Source organism: Pygocentrus nattereri, chromosome 17, assembly GCF_015220715.1.
Source record: "Pygocentrus nattereri isolate fPygNat1 chromosome 17, fPygNat1.pri, whole genome shotgun sequence".
Lineage (NCBI taxonomy): Eukaryota > Metazoa > Chordata > Actinopteri > Characiformes > Serrasalmidae > Pygocentrus > Pygocentrus nattereri.
In genome coordinates this window covers 40,960,867-40,979,902 of record NC_051227.1, presented here as the reverse complement: position 1 = coordinate 40,979,902, position 19,036 = coordinate 40,960,867, and the positions used below count along the sequence as shown (strand labels likewise).

General features: G+C 41.0%; 1 protein-coding gene across 3 annotated transcripts; it reads right to left on the bottom strand.

The window, feature by feature from the left end:
* Positions 1-11,255: 11,255 nt before the first annotated feature.
* LOC108412375 (polynucleotide kinase 3'-phosphatase) lies at positions 11,256-18,715 on the bottom strand. 3 transcript variants are annotated; one of them, XM_017684358.2, is made up of 18 exons: positions 18,384-18,715; positions 17,567-17,712; positions 17,295-17,341; positions 16,891-17,169; positions 16,543-16,797; positions 15,172-15,251; positions 14,823-14,880; positions 14,597-14,704; positions 14,426-14,497; positions 14,123-14,171; positions 13,821-13,891; positions 13,519-13,611; positions 13,284-13,380; positions 13,137-13,198; positions 12,841-12,950; positions 12,661-12,748; positions 12,064-12,131; positions 11,256-11,950 (listed from the first exon to the last, which is right to left on the bottom strand). In XM_017684358.2, the coding sequence occupies exons 2-18, from the start codon at positions 17,685-17,687 to the stop codon at positions 11,830-11,832; spliced, it is 1,779 nt and encodes a 592-aa protein (XP_017539847.1). In that variant the 5' UTR covers positions 17,688-17,712; positions 18,384-18,715; the 3' UTR covers positions 11,256-11,829. The 3 variants fall into 3 exon arrangements, with proteins under 3 accessions (XP_017539847.1, XP_017539849.1, XP_017539850.1); XM_017684360.2 differs by having other exon boundaries at positions 17,567-17,703; XM_017684361.2 differs by having other exon boundaries at positions 17,567-17,691.
* Positions 18,716-19,036: the final 321 nt, after the last annotated feature.

Below are 19,036 nucleotides of genomic sequence, written 5' to 3'. Positions count from 1 at the left end.
TTTGGGAATGGTGAGCTTGATGTATTCACTTGACCTTGTGCGATATTTATTATTGGCTACGTGAAGAAGAGACGACAGATATGGTGGTGTTATGGCCAAGATCGTCTTGTAGATGAAGTGAAACCAATGATGGAGCCGCCGAGTATGAAGTGAAGGCAAGCCCACCAGTTTATAGAGATCACAGTGATGAGTATTGAAAGGTGCATTAGTGGCAAAGCGGATGGCAGAATGATAAAGTGTGTCTAGTTTTCGAAGAACAGTGCATGATGCCATTTTATAGATGATGTCACCATAGTCCAAAATTGGAAGTATTGTCATTTTAACAAGAGTAAGCTTGGCTGCATAAGTAAAAGAGGCTTTATTACGAAAAAGAAAAGCTAGTCTAGCTTTGATTTTCTTCTGGAGGTTATTGATATGTGTGGAGAAAGACAGAGACGAGTCCAACCAGATGCCTAAATATTTGTAAGATTGAACAAATTCCAAAGTAATGCCATTAGCACAGCTGATCTTGGGGGGGTTAGCAGCATCTTTTTTTCGACTAAAGATAATGCATTTGGTCTTATTAGTATTAAGGCGGAGATGAAGGTTATGAAAGGACTGCTCTACTGAGGTGAGACTCAATTGAAGTGTAGATGCTGCAGAATGAAGTGATGGGCCAACTGAATAAAGTATGGTGTCATCAGCGTATAGATGGATTTTAGAGTTACCAGCAACTTTGGCTACATCATTAATGTAGATGGAAAACAAAGTTGGTCCCAAGATGGAGCCCTGAGGCACACCTTTGGAGATGGTTAATGGTTCTGACACTATGTTTTCTGTTTTCAGCTGCTGGACACGTTCAGATAAATAGCTGGCAAACCAATCACAGCAAGTAGTAGACAGACCAATGCTGGAAAGTCGACGTAGAAGGATCCTATGATCAACTGAGTCAAAGGCTTTGGCCAGGTCAATAAAAGCAGCTATACAGGCCTTTTTGCTGTCCAATGCTGTAATAATGTCATCAAGGACCTTTGTAATAGCAGTCAAGCATCCATGACCAGCACGAAAACCAGATTGAACGTCAGATAGGGTATCATTTGAATCAAGAAAATGGGTTAGCTGTTTATAAACCAACCTCTCCAAGATTTTCGCTAAGCATGGTAAAATAGAAATAGGTCGATAACAGTCGGGGTCTGAAACAGAGCCACCTTTAAAAAGGGGAAAAATCATGGCTGATTTCCAGTCAGAGGGAAAAACAGAGCGCTGTAGAGACAAGTTAAATATTTTTGTAATGGGAGCAGCAATGATGTGACCAGATGCTTTTAAAAACATGGGATCGAGTCCGTCAAAGCCAGCCGATTTATTTGGGTTTAATTTAGTGAGTTCATCCCGCACCTCTAATATAGAAATGGGTTTGAAAGAGAAACCAGCATTGCTGGAGCAGGAAGGCTGAGCAACAGACAAAGCAGCGACTGGGTCGGGGAGAGTAAAAGGTTTGGTTGAATTAATAAAATAATGGTTAAGAAGTGAAGCCATACGAGGCTTATCACTAACAACAACATTATTGAATACCATGGACATTGGCAAGTGGGGGGAAACAAGTTTGTTTTCCAGAACTTCCTTGCGTCAGAGCCACAAGTAGAAAATTTCTCCTTAAAATGGGAAATTTTTGCATTCCCGATTGCTTGTGTTGCTTTATTCCGACATTGCCTGAAGGCAAGCCAATCAGCAGGAGATTGAGAGGAACGGGCTTTTTGCCAAAGGATGTTCTTTTTATGGATTAACTTTGCCAGGTCATTGGAAAACCAGGGACTATAACGATTTTTAGTCCTAAATCTTTTCATAGGAGCGTGTTTATCTATGAGCAGACTAAATTTACTCTTAAAAAAAGACCAGGCATCATCTAAGGAATGCATAGAATTGATTGTTTCCCAAGGCACTGCCGCAACATCTAGAAGAAAGGAATGCATATCCAGCTTCCTCAATGAACGCTTTGTCAGGATCAACGGTGAACGTTTGACAGAACAGCCCGATCGTATACAAGCAATAGCACAATGATCACTTATTTGGCCGAAAACTCCAGCTTGATAGTTAGAAGGGGTATTAGCAAGAATGAGATCTATAAGTGTAGAGGAAGAATGAGATTTAAGGTTTGGTCTGGTAGGCTCAGATATAATTTGGAAAAGATTTAAAGCATCAAATTGCTGCTGAACTATTTCAGGGGGATTGATCATATCCCAATTTAAATCACCCAGAAGAACAAATTCAGAGGTGATAAAGGGTGCTAGGAGTTCACTAAGGGCTGTTAGTGAAGAGGCTGGAGCAGAGGGTGTTCTGTAGCAGACAGCGACAGTAAGAAACATGTTGAGAGTTTGAGCTTTATCACCAGCAACTCAAATTGCTTGGGGACTGACTTAGAAAGAGCAACAGTGCAATGCAGATGGTCTTTAACATACATAGCTACACCACCGCCCCTGGTGGCTCTATCCTGACGGAATACATTAAAGCCTGGCATCGAGATATCAAGATCAGTATTACTTTTCTTGAGCCATGATTCAGAGATAGCTAAAACATCGGGGTTAGAAGTATGTACCAACGTTTTTAAATTATCAAAGTGCTTTGGATTTAACAGACTACAGATGTTCAAATGTAGAAAACTCAATGATTTACGATCACAGAAGTCACTAAATAGCAATTGAGATGAAGTGAGGTCAACTGAAGCAGGTCCAGGATTTGGATGGACATTACCAGAGATAAGTAACATAAGTATAATTAATATACGCTTGAGAGCAGTATCAAAATAATCCATTTGATTATCTTTCACAGAAAGTGTGTCCACATGTAAACAGTGAGAACCAAACAGCTGCTCCAGTAACATAAGTGAGTAGAGTTGAGTAAGATGAGAGACCTGAATGAAAGGAGGTCCTACAATTTTGGTGATCCAGTAGGATGAAACATCTCTGGGGAGTAAACTGAAATCCAGTGTACTGCTGCCATGAGATACAACCACATCTCCAAATAAATGCCTACTGAGAGGCTTGGGAGCATGAGACTGAGAATGTAACCAAATGACAAACAACAATGTACAACAAACCAATTGGATTTTTAACAGAAAATGCATGATAGGCTAGGTGTTACAGCAAATACAATAAAGAGACTATAATAAGAGGAAAAGCAGAATGAAGTAACAAGACCAGGCAGTACCGGATAGAAGGCAGGCCAATGCTCAGTAGCTGGTGGTGTTAGCAGTTCTTCCAGGTAGAGTGAGAATCTCAGTAGCTGGTGGTGTTAGCAGTTCTTCCAGGTAGAATGAGGAGCTCAGTAACTGGTGGTGTTAGCAGTTCTTCCAGGTAGAATGAGGAGCTCAGTAGCTAGTGGTGTTAGCAGTTCTTCCAGGTAGAATGAGGAGCTCAGTAGCTGGTGGTGTTAGCAGTTCCTCCAGGTAGGTAGCCTCCTGAGGAAGGCTCAGCCGCTGATGTGCCTTCCTGACTAGAGTGGAAGTGTTGTTGCTCCAGGTGAGGTTGCTGCTCAGGTGCACACCCAAGTACCTGTAGCTGTCGACCACTTCCACCTCAGAACCTCCAATGTGCAGAGGGAGGTGGTCATGATGGCCCCTTCTGAAGTCCACAATCATCTCCTTCGTCTTCTTTACGTTGATGCAGAGGTTGTTCTCTCTGCACCAACCCTCCAGGTGTTCCACCTCCTGCCTGTAGTTGGACTCATCCCTGTTTGTTATGCATCCAACCACTGCTGTGTCGTCCGCAAACTTCACAATATGACAGCCTGGATGGATAGGTGAGCAGTCATATGTAAGCAGTGTAAACAGGAGGGGGTTCAACACACAGCCCTGAGGGGAGCCAGTGCTGAGGGTTATGGTGGGGGAGGAGATGTTGTGAATCCTCACAGACTGCGGCCTGTTAGTCAGGAAGTCTAGGACCCAGTTGCACATGGAAGAGCTCAGTCCAAGTGAGGAGAGTTTTGTTACCAGGGTCTGAGGAATCATGGTGTTGAAAGCAGATGTGAAGTCCACAAAGAGCATACGAACATAGGAATCCTTCTGCTCCAGGTGGGTGAGGGCAGTGTGGACCACAGAGGAGATGGCATCCTCTGTGGATCGATTCCTCCTGTACGCATACTGGTGTGGATCCACAGTGACGTTGATGGTGGCTTTGATGTGGGTCTGAACCAGTCTTTCAAAGCACTTTGTTACTATCGGCGTGAGGGCTACTGGCCGGTAGTCATTCAGACCCGTCACTGCAGAGCTCTTCGGGACCGGGATGATGGTGGCAGTCTTCATGCAAGTGGGGACTGCTGCCTGGATGAGGGAGGCGTTAAAGATGTCCGCCAGGACGTCCGAGAGCTGGTCGGCGCAGTCTCTTAGCACCCGTCCGGGGATGTTGTCCGGGCCAGCAGCTTTCCGGGGGTTGATCCTCCTCAGCGTCCTCCTTACTTCTGCTGGTGTCACGCTGAGGAGCTCCTCTCCTGGTGAGTGTGTGAGTCTGGTGCTGGGGGGGGTGTCAAGATTCTCAAAGCGGGCGTAGAACTTGTTGAGAGCCTCAGGCAGGGATGGGTCTTTGGAGCTTTGTGCAACGTTGGATTTGTAGTCCGTGATGCACTTGATGCCCCTCCACATACTCTTCTAGCCCTCCTGAGTTCACCTGAGTCCCCAGACCTGAAGGCAGCATCCCTGGCTTTCAGCAGAGAACGCACCTCTGCGTTCAGCCAGGGCTTCTGGTTCGGGTAGCAAGTCACAGTCTTGGTGGTAGTGACATCCTCCGTGCACTTGCTGATGTACCCGAGAACAGCAGGTGTGTACTCCTCCAGGTCCAGCTCCCCCTCGCACTCAGCAGCCTCCCTGAAGACCTGCCAGTCTGTGCAGCCGAAGCAGTCCTGCAGCACAGCGTCGCCGTCACTGGGCCACACAGTGATGGTCTTCTGTGTGGGTTTGGAGCGACGCAGTGGGGGGTGGTATGCAGGGACCAGCATGATGGAAATGTGGTCAGAGAGCCCGAGGTGGGGGCGGGGGAAGGCTCTGTACACGTCCCTCACGTTGGTGTAAACACTGTCCAGCGTGTTATTACCTCGCGTTGGGATGTTGACGTATTGGTAAAACCTCGGCAGGGTGTTCTTCAGTTCTACGTGGTTAAAATCCCCCGCTACCACGTAGAACGCCTCCGGATGCTTGTTCTGAAGCGAGCTGATGTTGTCATAAAGCTCCTTCAGCACGTTGTTAGCATTAGCATCCGGTGCTATGTAAATAGCGATCACAAACACCGCCAAAAACTCACGAGGCAGATAGTGAGGACGACACTTCACAGTCAGCTGTTCTGTCGCCTCGGAGCAGTGGCTGTTTACCAACACGCAGTTTGTGCAGGTCCAGCTTGTCCGCTCTCTGGATAACGTTAGACAGGAAAAACGACGGAATTGGGGGTCGGTTAGCGTTAGCCTTTAGCCTAGCTAGCACGCCAGCGCGTTTCCCCCTCTTCTGCCGTCTGCTGCACCGCCTCCTCCTGCTCTTTGTCTGCGGCGCTCTGCTCCCCCACACCAGCACTCGTAGGAGCTTCAGCCTGCCCAGCGTAGCTCTGATATTATTGTCCATTTTTGCTGTTTTTCTGGCCAAACTGTCCTTAATCCTCAAAAGTTCGGTTCTGCTATAACTCACACGCGTGGGGCGTGTGAAGTTGGGTTCAGAACCGACGTAAAAACAGCTCAAAATAGGGTGTACGCTCGGAGCGTGAGAAGCCACTGCGCTACTGCGCGCCGCCATCTTGCGAAAAATAGTGGTAGTTACACTGTAGTTCCAGTTAAGTGACCAGTGAGTGCAAAAAGTGATACTAATACTGAAAGATGATGGTAGCGAAGAAAGAAAATATAAGCAAAGGTCTTCTTAGAACTGAAGTGGCTGATTGTAAAACTGACTGGGACTGGGGCAATTCTATAATCATATTAATTGAATCATGCCATCAAATTTTTACTCTTCATTACCAAACAGGTTAAGAAAAACATTTTGACTTTGCCAGTTTCAGTGACAGCTATGTACTTTGGCTTGTAGAGGTGCTTCACATATGTTTTTGCTCATAAGAAATCATCTGTTAGATTTTGTGGACTAGACAACAAGACTGTCAGAGCATAGTGACCGGCTGATTTCTGATGTAAGACACTATAATATCGTCACCAGGGTGATTAAAAGCAGTTTACATACCATAGAGGACTATATAAATATTCCTCATGAAAATACAGAGGCAATTATTCTGTAAATTGGAGAATTTTTTGAAAAAATTCTTTTTGTTTTTATCTTTTGTTTAGAGAGCATCCAGAGATTACAGTGACTACAATAGGCTGCTACAATTTTCTATGTGACATTTGTGGAGGAGGGAGCATATGTGGGAATTGTCCAGTTTAGAAGTTATGCAAGTATTATAAGTGGACTGATTAAAATAGATGGGGATGCCTCAAGAGAGTTTCATTAGTAAGTTGCCAGAATATGCATCTGGATCAACAAATATGTGTAATGGACTTAGACGAGGCTTTGAGGTAAGTAACAATATGTGTGCGAAATCTATAGATTATTGCTTCTTACAGAGTTTAATGCTTGTTTTAGACATGGTTTCAATTCCTCTGTTATCAGGGATCCTTTTTGACTACAAAACCAACCCAATTATCCTTGTTTATTATGTATTTCAGGTCCTTCAGCAAGAGGATGAAAAGACAGTAGGAGATGAGGTGACTTTTTGAACAGATGGTGAAGCAGCAGATAATGTTCAGATTTGTTTACCATTAGCTGTGGACAGTGGTGCCATCATCAACACTCTAGCTCTTGGTCCTAGTGCCTTAAACGGATGAAGTCAGAGTAATAATGTGCAGTGCATCACTGAGATAACTAAAGATAACTAAGTATTAGAATTTCACATTTAATATGTTGAAACTTTAAGCTCATTCCACTGCAGTGATCAGATTGGGTGGGGTCTGCAAAGTGACCTTGATACTGAATCATCTAAAATATTTACTTTATTGTTGATTCAATTAGCTGGGAAGTTCCTGGTTGCTAGTGACAATATAACTTCCAACAAACTTGTGGATGCATTTTCTTCATTTACACTGTCAGATGGAGATCCCATCAAACAGACCATTCAGGTGAGCTGCATATAGTACATTTACTGTAAGAAATGGTTCCGCATTGTGAGTCAGCATGCATACTTAACTAATTATTTTTTCCTGAACAGCTTGTGAGCTCTGGAAGAGTCACTCATGATTGATTTAATGTAACAGCACCACCTTTACAATAATCTATGAAAGATGTGCATCTACTGTGTACATAGAGACTCCAAGCGGTTCAGTGTATGATCAGAGACATATCACTGATAATGCAAATACAAAGACAATTACTTTAAATGTTCCCAGAACTGCAGAGGTATGACAGCATTTATGCAGATTTAATACGTTCTTCACTGGAACATTTGACAAATATTTTAATACATCAATGAATGGCAATAAAACACAAGTGATGTTAATCAGCATTAACATACGGCACGACATCACTTTAGTGAATTATTCCTGCTTCCTTTTGTGTATGGCAGCCTGGAGACTGGAGATATAGCTTCCTCAATGCAGAATCAACTGCTCAGGCTATGATTTTAACAAGTCGAGCAGCCTGTGACGATGTTCCTCCAGTTGTGGTTCAGGCCCAAATGAACCAGCTAACCAGTGATGGCAGTAAACCCATGGTAGTGTTTGCTGAGGTCATTCAGAATTACATTCCTGTGCTGGGGGCCAAAGTCATAGCCACCCTCCTGGATAACGGAGCAGGTACTACCATTGAATTCTGTCTACATGAATAAGTTATCTAAAATATTATCAAACATTACAGGTTATATTAATTTAATTATGGGGCACATGAGCTCGAGTTAAATAGATTTTAGTTGCACACATTGAGCAAAAACGGTTCTTTTACAGGAGCTGATGATTGTAAAGACGATGGCATCTATTCTAGATGTTTCACAAAATTAAAGACTGGAAAATACAGTCTGAAAGTGCAGGCGTCAGACCAAGGTGAAGTTGTGAAGATTTTGCCCAAAAGACATAGTGGTGCACTACATATTCCTGGATATATTGTGGATGGTAAGTATGATAAACTGTCATCCTATCACGCAACTTCACTGTTCCTTTTTAGGATACTGATGTGTTTTTGGAACAGCTGAACTAGCAGGATTGGAATACAAGACGATCCCTCCTATGAGCATAACCGCATCATCTGCCATCAACAGTCCACCTGGAAAGTGCAAGGAAAAAATGAATTTATGTGCTTTATGAATCTTTAAAGGCTGATGGTATTTGAAAACTTAGAAGCCAGCCAGAAGAAACAGTTCAAAAACAGCTACCTTAAAATCAGTGTTGCTCTAAGCTAGCTGGCAACACACATGCACAAAGTATTTGGTGTTCTTAAAGATTTGTTTAGGTATGTGGAGCTGTTAGATCAAAAAAGTGGTCCGGCTGGGGGTCTTTAAAGAACTGAAAGCAAGCCCAGCATCTCACTAAGAGATCCTAAGAAGTGTGTTTAGTCTGCCCTATGACTATTCAATCAGAGAACAAGGACACAAAGTCTGAGGTATCTAACATTGCTCGAGCAACAAACTTTCAGTGGACTCTCAGACCACCAGCAATTTCAAATCCAGGCTTAGAATTGACCGCTATAGTGGTCTCAGTCTGTGTGGTAACCATGTGTGGCATGTGTCATAGCTGCTGTAATCCCATGGGCATTGAAATGAAAGAAGGCTAGTAGAGTTCAAATGCTCTAATACTTACAACTTGCAGATGGTCTGCTGTTATTGCTGTTAAATGCTGTTAATAAATAAATAAACAAACAAACAAGCAGATTTGGTTCACATAAGATAAGATGAGATAAGATGATCCTTTATTTTCCCACAGCGGGGAAATTCACAGTATTACAGCAGCAGCAGAGTAACAGGAGTGAGGCACTCAGTAATAGAAACGGGAAACAGTATAAACATTATAAATAATAAAAATTAAAGCTAAATCTCGACTATTTACAGGAAAATAAGGATCATAATAAAATAAAATAAGAGTTGCATAGGAATCTGTATTGCACTTAGCACACTGCACAATGAAAAACGTTCGGATTCTGTATGTGTGTATATTTTGTGTGTGTGTGTGTGTGTGCGTGTGTGTATGTGGTCTACTGGGAGCAGTGCTGGTTGTACAGTCTCACAGCAGCAGGAAGGAAGGACCTGTGATAGCGCTCCTTCACACACTTGGGGTGAAGGAGCCGGTCACTGAAGGAACTGCCCAGTGCTGCCAGAGTCTCACGCATGGGGTGGGAGTCGCTCTCCAGCATGTATGCTAGCTTGTTTAGCATCCTCCTTTCTCCCACCTCCTGCACTGGGTCTAGAGGAGTCTTTATTATATAAATAATATATAATAGCATCATAATACATTAACTGGTCTTTTTAATCTTTAATTATTAGTAACATTAGCATTTTAGATAGCCTTCCTTTCAGTACTGGTCTGTCAAATGACTTTTCAGAGTTGAAGAGCTTTCGAAGAAAATCTGATAGAAATGCAAACTTTACTTGAAACCATTTCTGTGGGACTTCTATAAACGAGCTTAGCTCTGCCAAAATAGATCATTTAGTGTCATCCATTATTCTGATGGTGTGTATATACAGCTCAACAATGGTTCGGTTATGGAATCTTTTCTTGCACAGTAATGCTTTACGTTCTAGCTTCTGAAGGTTTATTTATCCTTATTTTTTCAAAGTTTGCATTTTGTCAGCAAGTCTTGATCAATATATGATTTAATGCGAGAGAAACAGTGTAAATAAAATCTGAAAATGTGATTTTTTAAATTTATATTACAGAATATTGAATATTATAAATATTTACAGAAATAAATACAAATTCATGATTGTAGCTTTTCAATAAAGAAATAAGTTAAACTAACCGCAATAAATTTTCTGATTAAGTATACATACATTTATTGTTTCATACATTTATGGTAGCTTGCCAAAGCATTCACGTCCATATTTGTTAAACATCAGTTATGGCCCTTTCCCCCCCAAAACGTTCCCTTTCTGATAGAAAGCCCTTCTTTGCTTGACCATACTGTCCACCTGTCATTTATGTTCTTATTGTGTATATAAAAACATGGTCAGGTTATCCACAGTATAAACTGTACATCTATGGAGTCCAAAGTGAGGATTTCATGACACACACTATATGCAATTTAAATAAAAACAGAAAGCAGCAATTTGAAAACTTTGATCTGCACAGAAACAAAAAACAATATAAAAACAAACTGTTTAATGTTTTACCATATCAATGTCATTGTATTTTTACAAGTATTCGGTCATTCTGAAATTAGAGCTATTAAGATTAGGGATGTAAAAGATTTTAAAAATCTTAAATCAGATGATGCAATCATGCCTGCTTGTGAAAGGAGCATCAAGGAAAGGTCTGTTGTTTTCTAGGAGTATACTGGTGCCAACTTGCAAATCTGTGAAAGCATCATTAATGTTAAAGGATTAAACACTTTTTGAAGGCTTCTAGCTACATTCTAGACATCTTTTCATAGATGCCCGTGCTTTCTTTAATATGGCAACGCCAAGCCACATTCCGAACTTGTTACAACAGCACAGCTGCATAATCAGAGAATGTGGATGCTTGCCTGCCTGCAGTCCAGACCGGTGTCCCACTGAAAAGGCATGGTGTATTATCTAGTGCAAACCACAAAAGCCCCTTACGCTTGCAAAGCAGAAGGCTTGAAGAATAATATAAACATTGGTCTTTCTTGAGGAGAGGTTCGAAAATTAATGACAGTCACAAAGTCTTAATATATTGTGTCTTTATATTTATTATAATGTTAGTTTTTTTTTTTTTTGCAAACAATGCTTACTGCCTAGACAACTAGTATTACATATAAGACTTTGGCACAGTACTGTACACCACCCTACATAGTGAAATTCTTGACACAAAAATGTCTCCAATGCATAATAATTACTAACCACTACTTTTAGCTTTTACTACCAATATTTGCAACATTCTTTAAAGACTAAAAGACACTTTTTTTTTTACTGAATGAAACTGTGATGGACAACCAATAGAATGTCAGGTTTTGTGCAAGATCATTTCTGAGGCTTTTTTTTTTTTTTTAAGTCAACATTTGTCTCAAAATTAATATCAAGTATTAACAGTATATTTTAATTAAACTGAGGACAATATACATGCCAGAAAAATAACACAGAAAAAACATGAAATCCTGATTAATGTTCAAATGCTGTTTATTAATCTGTTTAAACAAATAAAAGGTCAAATTTCCTGACCATTTGTTATAGTTTTCCGTATTTTATGTTTTTATACCTAAGTAAACATATCACTCAGTAATTTTCTAATTCTAGTACAATAAGCAGCAAAGGAAAATCTGCAGGTGTTTATTCCAGCAAGTGTGACTGCATGACAAATTCTCTGGTGATGTTTATTAATCAAAATAAAGACACAGAAACATATGTTAGTTTAAAAAAGTTGCAAAACCACACAAACAATTTCCACTGGTCATTTAGCTATGAAAGGATTTTGTGATTTCTGCCAGTCCAGAAGGAGGGTCAGTGACCACTAAACTAGGGGTATTTTAAAGAAAGATTTCTCAGCCTTGCCAGACAACTTAACCCTACTGTCAAGCCTGTTCAGTAAAAAAACTGAGGGACATTCCTACTGGACAATCCTCAACTTTGATTGTGAGAAATCTGTCTAACAGTAATCCTGCTCTGTGAAATACTCTCTAATGAGTGAAGGTTTGTCCTTTACTGTTCTTGTCCTTCTCGTGATCAAACTCACTTGTCAACCCTCTGAAAACTGCCTGAAAAGAGCCTCAGATCGACTGACAGAGAAACTGGGTACAAAGTGGATCTGCAGGATTTCAGAGAATCCTTCTGACAGTGAAGGGTTAACAAACTTCTTCCTGCGTATACACAAATACAAAACAGGCAAATTAAGAAGTTAATGACATAATTCTGTTCACTATAGCTGTGTGATAGGATGGCTACAAAAAATCATTTATCAGCAATCTCTCACTTGTAGCTGTGGAAGACCATGTCATTGACCGGAACGTGCTTCATAGCAGAGGGAACCATCTCACGGAACTAAACAAGAAAAAAGGTCTTGTGTCAGTTTAAAACAGACTCAAAAGACACGGTGTGAATTCAGGTCTGGACTAAATTAAACAGAAGAGAATCACCACTAGAAAATTTTTGGTCATATTGATATGATCACATTTATGTTTATGCCAAAGCACGACCTGAAAACGTGTTCAGAGAGAGGGCTTTCAAGTTCATCTTTTAATTTGTGTTTAGTGATCTTAGAGGTTAAGTGTGCTTACCCTATACAAAGTCCAAACGGTCACACAAAATAGTCTTTGTGGTAGCATTAAAATTTTTAATCATGGTTGTTGGGCATGCTTCTGATCTAACTGTTTTTAGAGAGCATTACAGAAGACAATACAAAAACGTAGCTCAATTACACAGAGCTTATAACTTACATCATAATAGCATGGGTGTTTGTGATTTAGACAGGCTGCCATAATCATGTGTTTTTTGCAGATAAGCACTTGATAAAATTTCCAACAAAATCATGGCTATGCATAATCAATAGAGCCACAGAAGGCACACGCACCCTGTTGTTATGCTTGGATTGTTCCAAGGAGGCAGTGAAGTTGAAGCATCGGCAAGGAACACCAGCTTTCTGACTGACATCCACGTATCTGTGTAGGGAATCACAGAGATGGAAAGACTTTTATTAAACAAACTCTGTAATTATGACGCTGGAAATTCTTAAAGAAATGCAAATAAGCACCGTTTTCGAGACTCTAGGTCAGGGTTAGTGTTGTCCACAGCTACACTCCGGCCTTCCTTCAAAGCACGCTCACATGCTGACACACAGTTCTGCCATGAGCCCAGAGTGTCCTAGGAATTGCACACACCCACAGGAGGACAAATCAGAACAAGAGGCTAAGTAAGTACTCCACTTTACATGATCATCAATGATCCTCAAGTCACTAATTCTGAGCAAGTATAACATGAAACAGCCTATCCTCAAGCTCAGGGGGTATACTGCATGTGTAGGCTGTGGCAGAGCACTTCTCTACTCACCCTGTTCACATATACATAGCCCTTTGGAATGACGTGGGCGTGGAAAAAGGTAGATTTGCCAGCTGAAAACATGAAAGCAAGGATCATGTTTTTGTGATTCAGAAGGTTTTGTGAATTCCTAAAAAGAAAACAAAACAAACAACTCACCACCAGGGAATCCAACAGCAACAATGACTTCCTGACTGGTAGAAGTCAGCAAGGCATCAGGAGGATCATACAAAAGTGTCTTTGAGTCTAATGCCCTCTAGAGACCAGAAAGTGGGAAAAAAAAAACATCATACAAATTGTGTTATTTTGAAACAAACCAAATAACAACTCCAAGGTGCAAAGAAAAATATTTCCAGACACAGCTATCAGCAAGAAGAAGAGGTCAGCTACTCACCGGATCAAAAGATGGCATGTTGTAAGGAGCAGCCTTCCAGCCCAGGAAGAACTCTTCAGGAGTATAAAACTGCAGACCAATGTTTAGAGCAAACTAGGAACAAAAAGCAAAAAAGGATGTCTAATCACCAAAAATGTAAATCACTGTATCCTGAGGAACCGGAATATCTGAATCCAGAACCGCTACATAGTTTATCTGATGTTCTCTGCAAAGTAAGCAGCACAAACTGCTGGACGCATCAGTGTAGCTAACAGGGGTGTGAGAGGTTTCGTCTGCATTGTGAGATGAAGGTGATCTCTCACCAGTCTGTCACTACAAGAGAAGTCCTTCTTCTTTTTCCCTGGAGCCCAATTCACAGGACGGCCTGCAGCATCTAAACCAGCAAGAAATACAGACCATAGTGTTCAGTGAGTTATACTTCATCACTGTTTTTACTTTTAGGTTCAATCTAGTTAAAATACACTTAACCAGACATGATATCATGTCAAACATGACAATACACAGACACTAGACCCAAATACATAAAAACACACATTCAACTTATCACATGCACAAACACTACACAACTGTTCTGAATGATAATACTGTTTACTTGTAAACTCACCTCCAACATAGAAACTCTGTGATTTATCTACAGTCACGCCACCATTTTCCTAGAAAAAATGTACATTGGGTATTTTATGTTTTAAACTGTTTTAAATGAATTGATTTATTTTTTATGTATTATTGTTTGCCTTCTTGAATGTAAGAACTGGTTTGTATATCTGGATCATAAATATTAGTAACCACAACAGCACCAAAGTGAATCCTTTGTCCTCAATGTCTACACTAACTGTAAGTTGCTTGAGTATGCTACATTGAACCATTTTATTGGTATGAACACAAGAGTGGGCATTTAGTGTCTCACCTTCTCAGATAAGTGTTCCCACATTCCCATTACAGGTTTTCTGTAAATACCTGGGCCTGTTGCAACAAACACCTGAAATACACAGGGGACATGAACATTTTACAAACTAAAATTCTGAGCTCTATAAACTTCATCGAACTCTCTTACACTCTGATCATCTTATAAACAGACCTGCACAGGCAGTTTTAGAGTCTCAATAATATCTTCGACTTTTGACTTGAACACCTCAGGCCTGAGCTTGCCTCGAGCAATTCCCATCTGATTGGTAAAAAACACCACCTACAATCAGAGAGGCAGAGCAGAAATCAGACACATCAGTAGAACATTAGACTAATTAACAAAATAATGTTTTGTCATAAAGACTGATTGGTAAGTAATCACAGTCTTTTCTCCACACCTTGAATCCCTTCTTTAACAGACTGGCCAGTTTGGGCTGTATCTCTGGGAAAAGTATCCTGTAGAAAATCAAAGAACAAATATTCAAAACCAAAGGCAAAAGATAAAGAAAAAAAAAACAGAAAGGAATGACGCTCTAATTAGGGATGTTTGATATCAGGATAATATTGGTATCAACAGATATTTGAATTTGAAAAATATACTGGTATTGGACAAATGTTTAGATTTGACCGATATTTCAAATCAATATCAAATCAAACTCTGGAAGGACAGAATATTTAGGTGTCACTGGGCTACTGTGCTAAAAGGTCTGCATTTATGTCTGCCCCCACCAAATATACCACCCTTACCTCCAGTCGTCTGGACTTGTAGGAAACACCTTCCCCGATTTTGTAGTAATAATACAGCCATCGATGTCGAAGCCTGCTATCTAAATATAAAGGGAAAAAGTCAGGATATCATGTCCTAAAACATGCAGTTTAAAAACGGCATAAAAATGATAAATTAGGGAACAATTTCACAAACAGGCATTTCTACACTTCAGGTGACATTTTTAAATGTATGAATTTGTAAAGTGACCACCGTCTACAACTTGGACAGAACATTTCACACGATGTAGAAGCCGGCCTTGATAATTCAGCCTAGCAGTTGGAAGAGAGTTCAGTAGAGACAGGCAGTGCTGTGAAATGAACGCTGATGTGAACCTGGTCACAAGACTTTCTCACATTAAAATAAAAACACTGAGTCATGTGAGGCTCTCACACTGTTTTAAAAGGTCTCTGGCAAAAAGAACTTAAAAGAAGTTTGACTTGAAGTTAAAATAGGAGCTAGTATAAGACTCACACATACACACATTTTCTAAGCCACTTCTCCCTACAGAGCTGCGGGGGGTGCTGGAGCCTATCCCAGCGGTCATTGGGCAGAAGGCAGGATACACCCTGGACAGGTTGCCAGTTACTAGTATAATAGTATCATAAAAATTATTTTTATTTATAGAACACTTTTCATACCTCTGGCAGCTCAGAGTACTTTTGTGACAAATGATAAACCTTAATAGCAATTGAACAAATTATAAGTATTCAATTATAATCATATAGGACAGACAGATCAAATATAAAAAAGAGGTAGAATTTTATTAAAACGCAAAAATTAAAGATTTTCCATTGTTTCATAAACGCGTGCGCTGGGCTTGATCATGTAATAAAAGGTGGAATTGAGTTCCACAGTTTTGAGGCATAATAACCAAAAGATGCATCTCAATGTTTTCTGTATGTTATGGAAGGTATGTGCAGAAGGCCAGTATCTGCAGATCTAAGATCACATATTGGAACACAAGCAGACAGACACTGTGTGAGGTAAGTGGGTGCTTTAAGGTCATTTAGAGCCTTAAAACTAGTAGCAGAACTTTAAAGTCGATCCTAAAAAGACACAAGAGTTCTTTTAAAATGGAGGTGATATGAATACTCTTTGTTTTTACTAGGCTCTGTGCTGTTGCATTCATACAAGTTTTAGACAAGCATTACAATAATTAACTCTGCTTACTGTACTAAGTAACAAATGCATAAACAAATTTCTCTGTCGCTGTGAAATACAAAAAAAAAACAGAACTTCAGCAATATTTCTCAACAGAAAGCTCCTGCAGTAACTGCTTTACATGTGGCACAACATAGAGCTACAACACTAAACTACTTTCATTTCAAACCTGCTTCATTCTTTCTCACCTTGGAGCTCCCAGTGACCCCTGCAGCATTATAGAGCATAAGGTTGCCTACTTGCTGCCAGTGACTATGGGAGCAGGCAGAGGATGCAGCTGTTGTTGGTTTCGACGGCTGAGTTGCTGCTTTGTCTGCAAGTTCCTGCAGCTGCCTGAGCTTCTCTTCTACCAGGTCATCAACTTCCTCCTCATCAGATTTCTCAGTGCGTCCTCTTTTGCTGTTGGACGCGTCATCTTCTAGGCAAAGTGGCCTTTTTGTTGACTTATCAGACACATTTAAAAAGTTGGTTTAAATCCATTATAAAATCCCTAATGTAATGTAAACTCAAACAATCCACAGCCTGAGCATCAATACCTTTTTAGGTGAGGAAGCAAAGAAATCCTGGATGCTCCTCTTGGCCTCTGCCTTCTCTGTTTTACCCGAGGCTTTCTGCTTGTGTCCACCTTCATCCCTTCTTCCTTTCTCCTTCCCTTGACAAAAAGAATCTGAAGAGGCTCCATTTGCTGTGCCAGAAAACTGCACAGTAAACGGATAACTCTGGTTGACTAGGTGAAGCGTGCCATTCACAGTCAGACTTCCAGACTGACCTCGGCCTAGTGCTTGGCCATTTATGGATGATGGGTTTGGCCCAAGCTGTGGAAAGTCAAGACTGCATATAAAAATCGGTCATATTCTTCTTGTTATGTATTTTGTGTATAACTGGATCTGAATAGCTACTCGAGGACTTTGTCTATAGTCTGTCACAGCCCAGAGTTTACCTGTGTCACAAGAATCTCTTGGTTGGCGCAGTCAGCCACAAGCTTTACTAAAGAAAGAAAACAGACCTAATGTCAAAATGTACAAAAAACTATGAATACATGACTTTTCACTCGTTGTGCTGCACTAAACTTAATTATACATGGCTAATTATGCCGTCTTTGTAAAGAAAGCATCCTGTGTAATTTATCACGATAACGACAAACATCATCATATTTCCCATCCCTGTATTTAACACATGTTGAGTTTACTGTGCTGTGCTCTCATTATGTACCTTGATGTCTCGAACATTTTTTATCTGTAACTCCGGATTCAGGACCTCGACCAAAAATCAGGGCTCGGCCATCGGACAGCGCCACACGGGCTCCTGACGCGCTTACAAGCGCACACTGCATGCTGCTGTAAGCAGAGCTATTGGAACTGAATGAGTTTACCAGTTTAACTATGGAAGCACCTCACAAACAGGCTTAATTACACATTTCAGCTTATTTATTCAAGCTAACCTGCCATTCATAGCTGTTATACATCAGTCTAAGCAGCACGGCTGCTATCGCTACAGCTAAGCTAGCTAACAACTCTTTATCCCAAAAGTAGTCATCTAATGCTAAATCACTATAATCCACGTTATCACATTCGGCCAATTTACTAACTCGGCTATTACACTGCGGATTTACCCATCACACCCGCCATAACCCATCACACCCACCATTACCTGCCATAAGCCATCACACCCGCCATAACCCATCACACCCACCATTACCTGCCATAAGCCATCACACCCACCATAACCCGCCATAAGCCATCACACTCACCATAACCCGCCATAACCCATCACACCCACCATAACCCACCACACCCACCATAGCCCATCATAACCACCATAATCCACCATAACACACCATAACCCGCCATAACCCATCATAACCCATCATAACCACCATAAACCGTCATAACCCACCATAACCACCATAATCCACCATAACACACCATAATCCGTCATAACCCACCATAACCCGCCATAACCCATCATAACCACCATAACCCGTCATAACCCTACCATAATCACCATAATCCACCATAACCCATCATACCTTTCACACCACAACACGACTTCCCGCTGACTGCAGGACTGAGCCTCAACTCTTTACAGTCGAGCGTTCACTCACTTCCCTTAGGCACTTCGACTCAAGGAGGGGTCGCAAAGGAAGAAAGAAGACGAGCGCACTTATTAATCATCTCGGGAGCTTCTCGCTAAAGTTACTCTTCTCAATGCAGGACACGGCCATTAAAGACCGCTGCTAAGGGCGCTGAGCCGCGTTACTGCCAAATACTTCCGTGTGGGAAGAGAACAAAATGCCGAATGTTTGGTTCCTATAGCGTCCTGTACGACATTCAAAATTATGTTGCTAAATCACTCGAAATAACGAACTAATGGCTACTAAAATATTATTTCGTAATTCTTGTAAGACTTAAAAAACTACTGTGCATAACACGCACCACCTGAATCGTGTGCAACAGAGCGTCACATCAAAGCGTCCCCTCGGTGGCAATTCAGCTTTACGCACTTCACCTAAGCACTTGTAGTGTCGTAGAAGGAGAAACGACGCGTCCTAGGGGCACACAGATTATTTTAACGCTCTTTAAAAAGAAAATATTTGGCCATTAATAATTGTTGTTGTTGACAGATCAATCCCTGTGAAACAGAGTTTTCCGAGAGGAAGTCATGTGCTGCGTTCAAACCCAC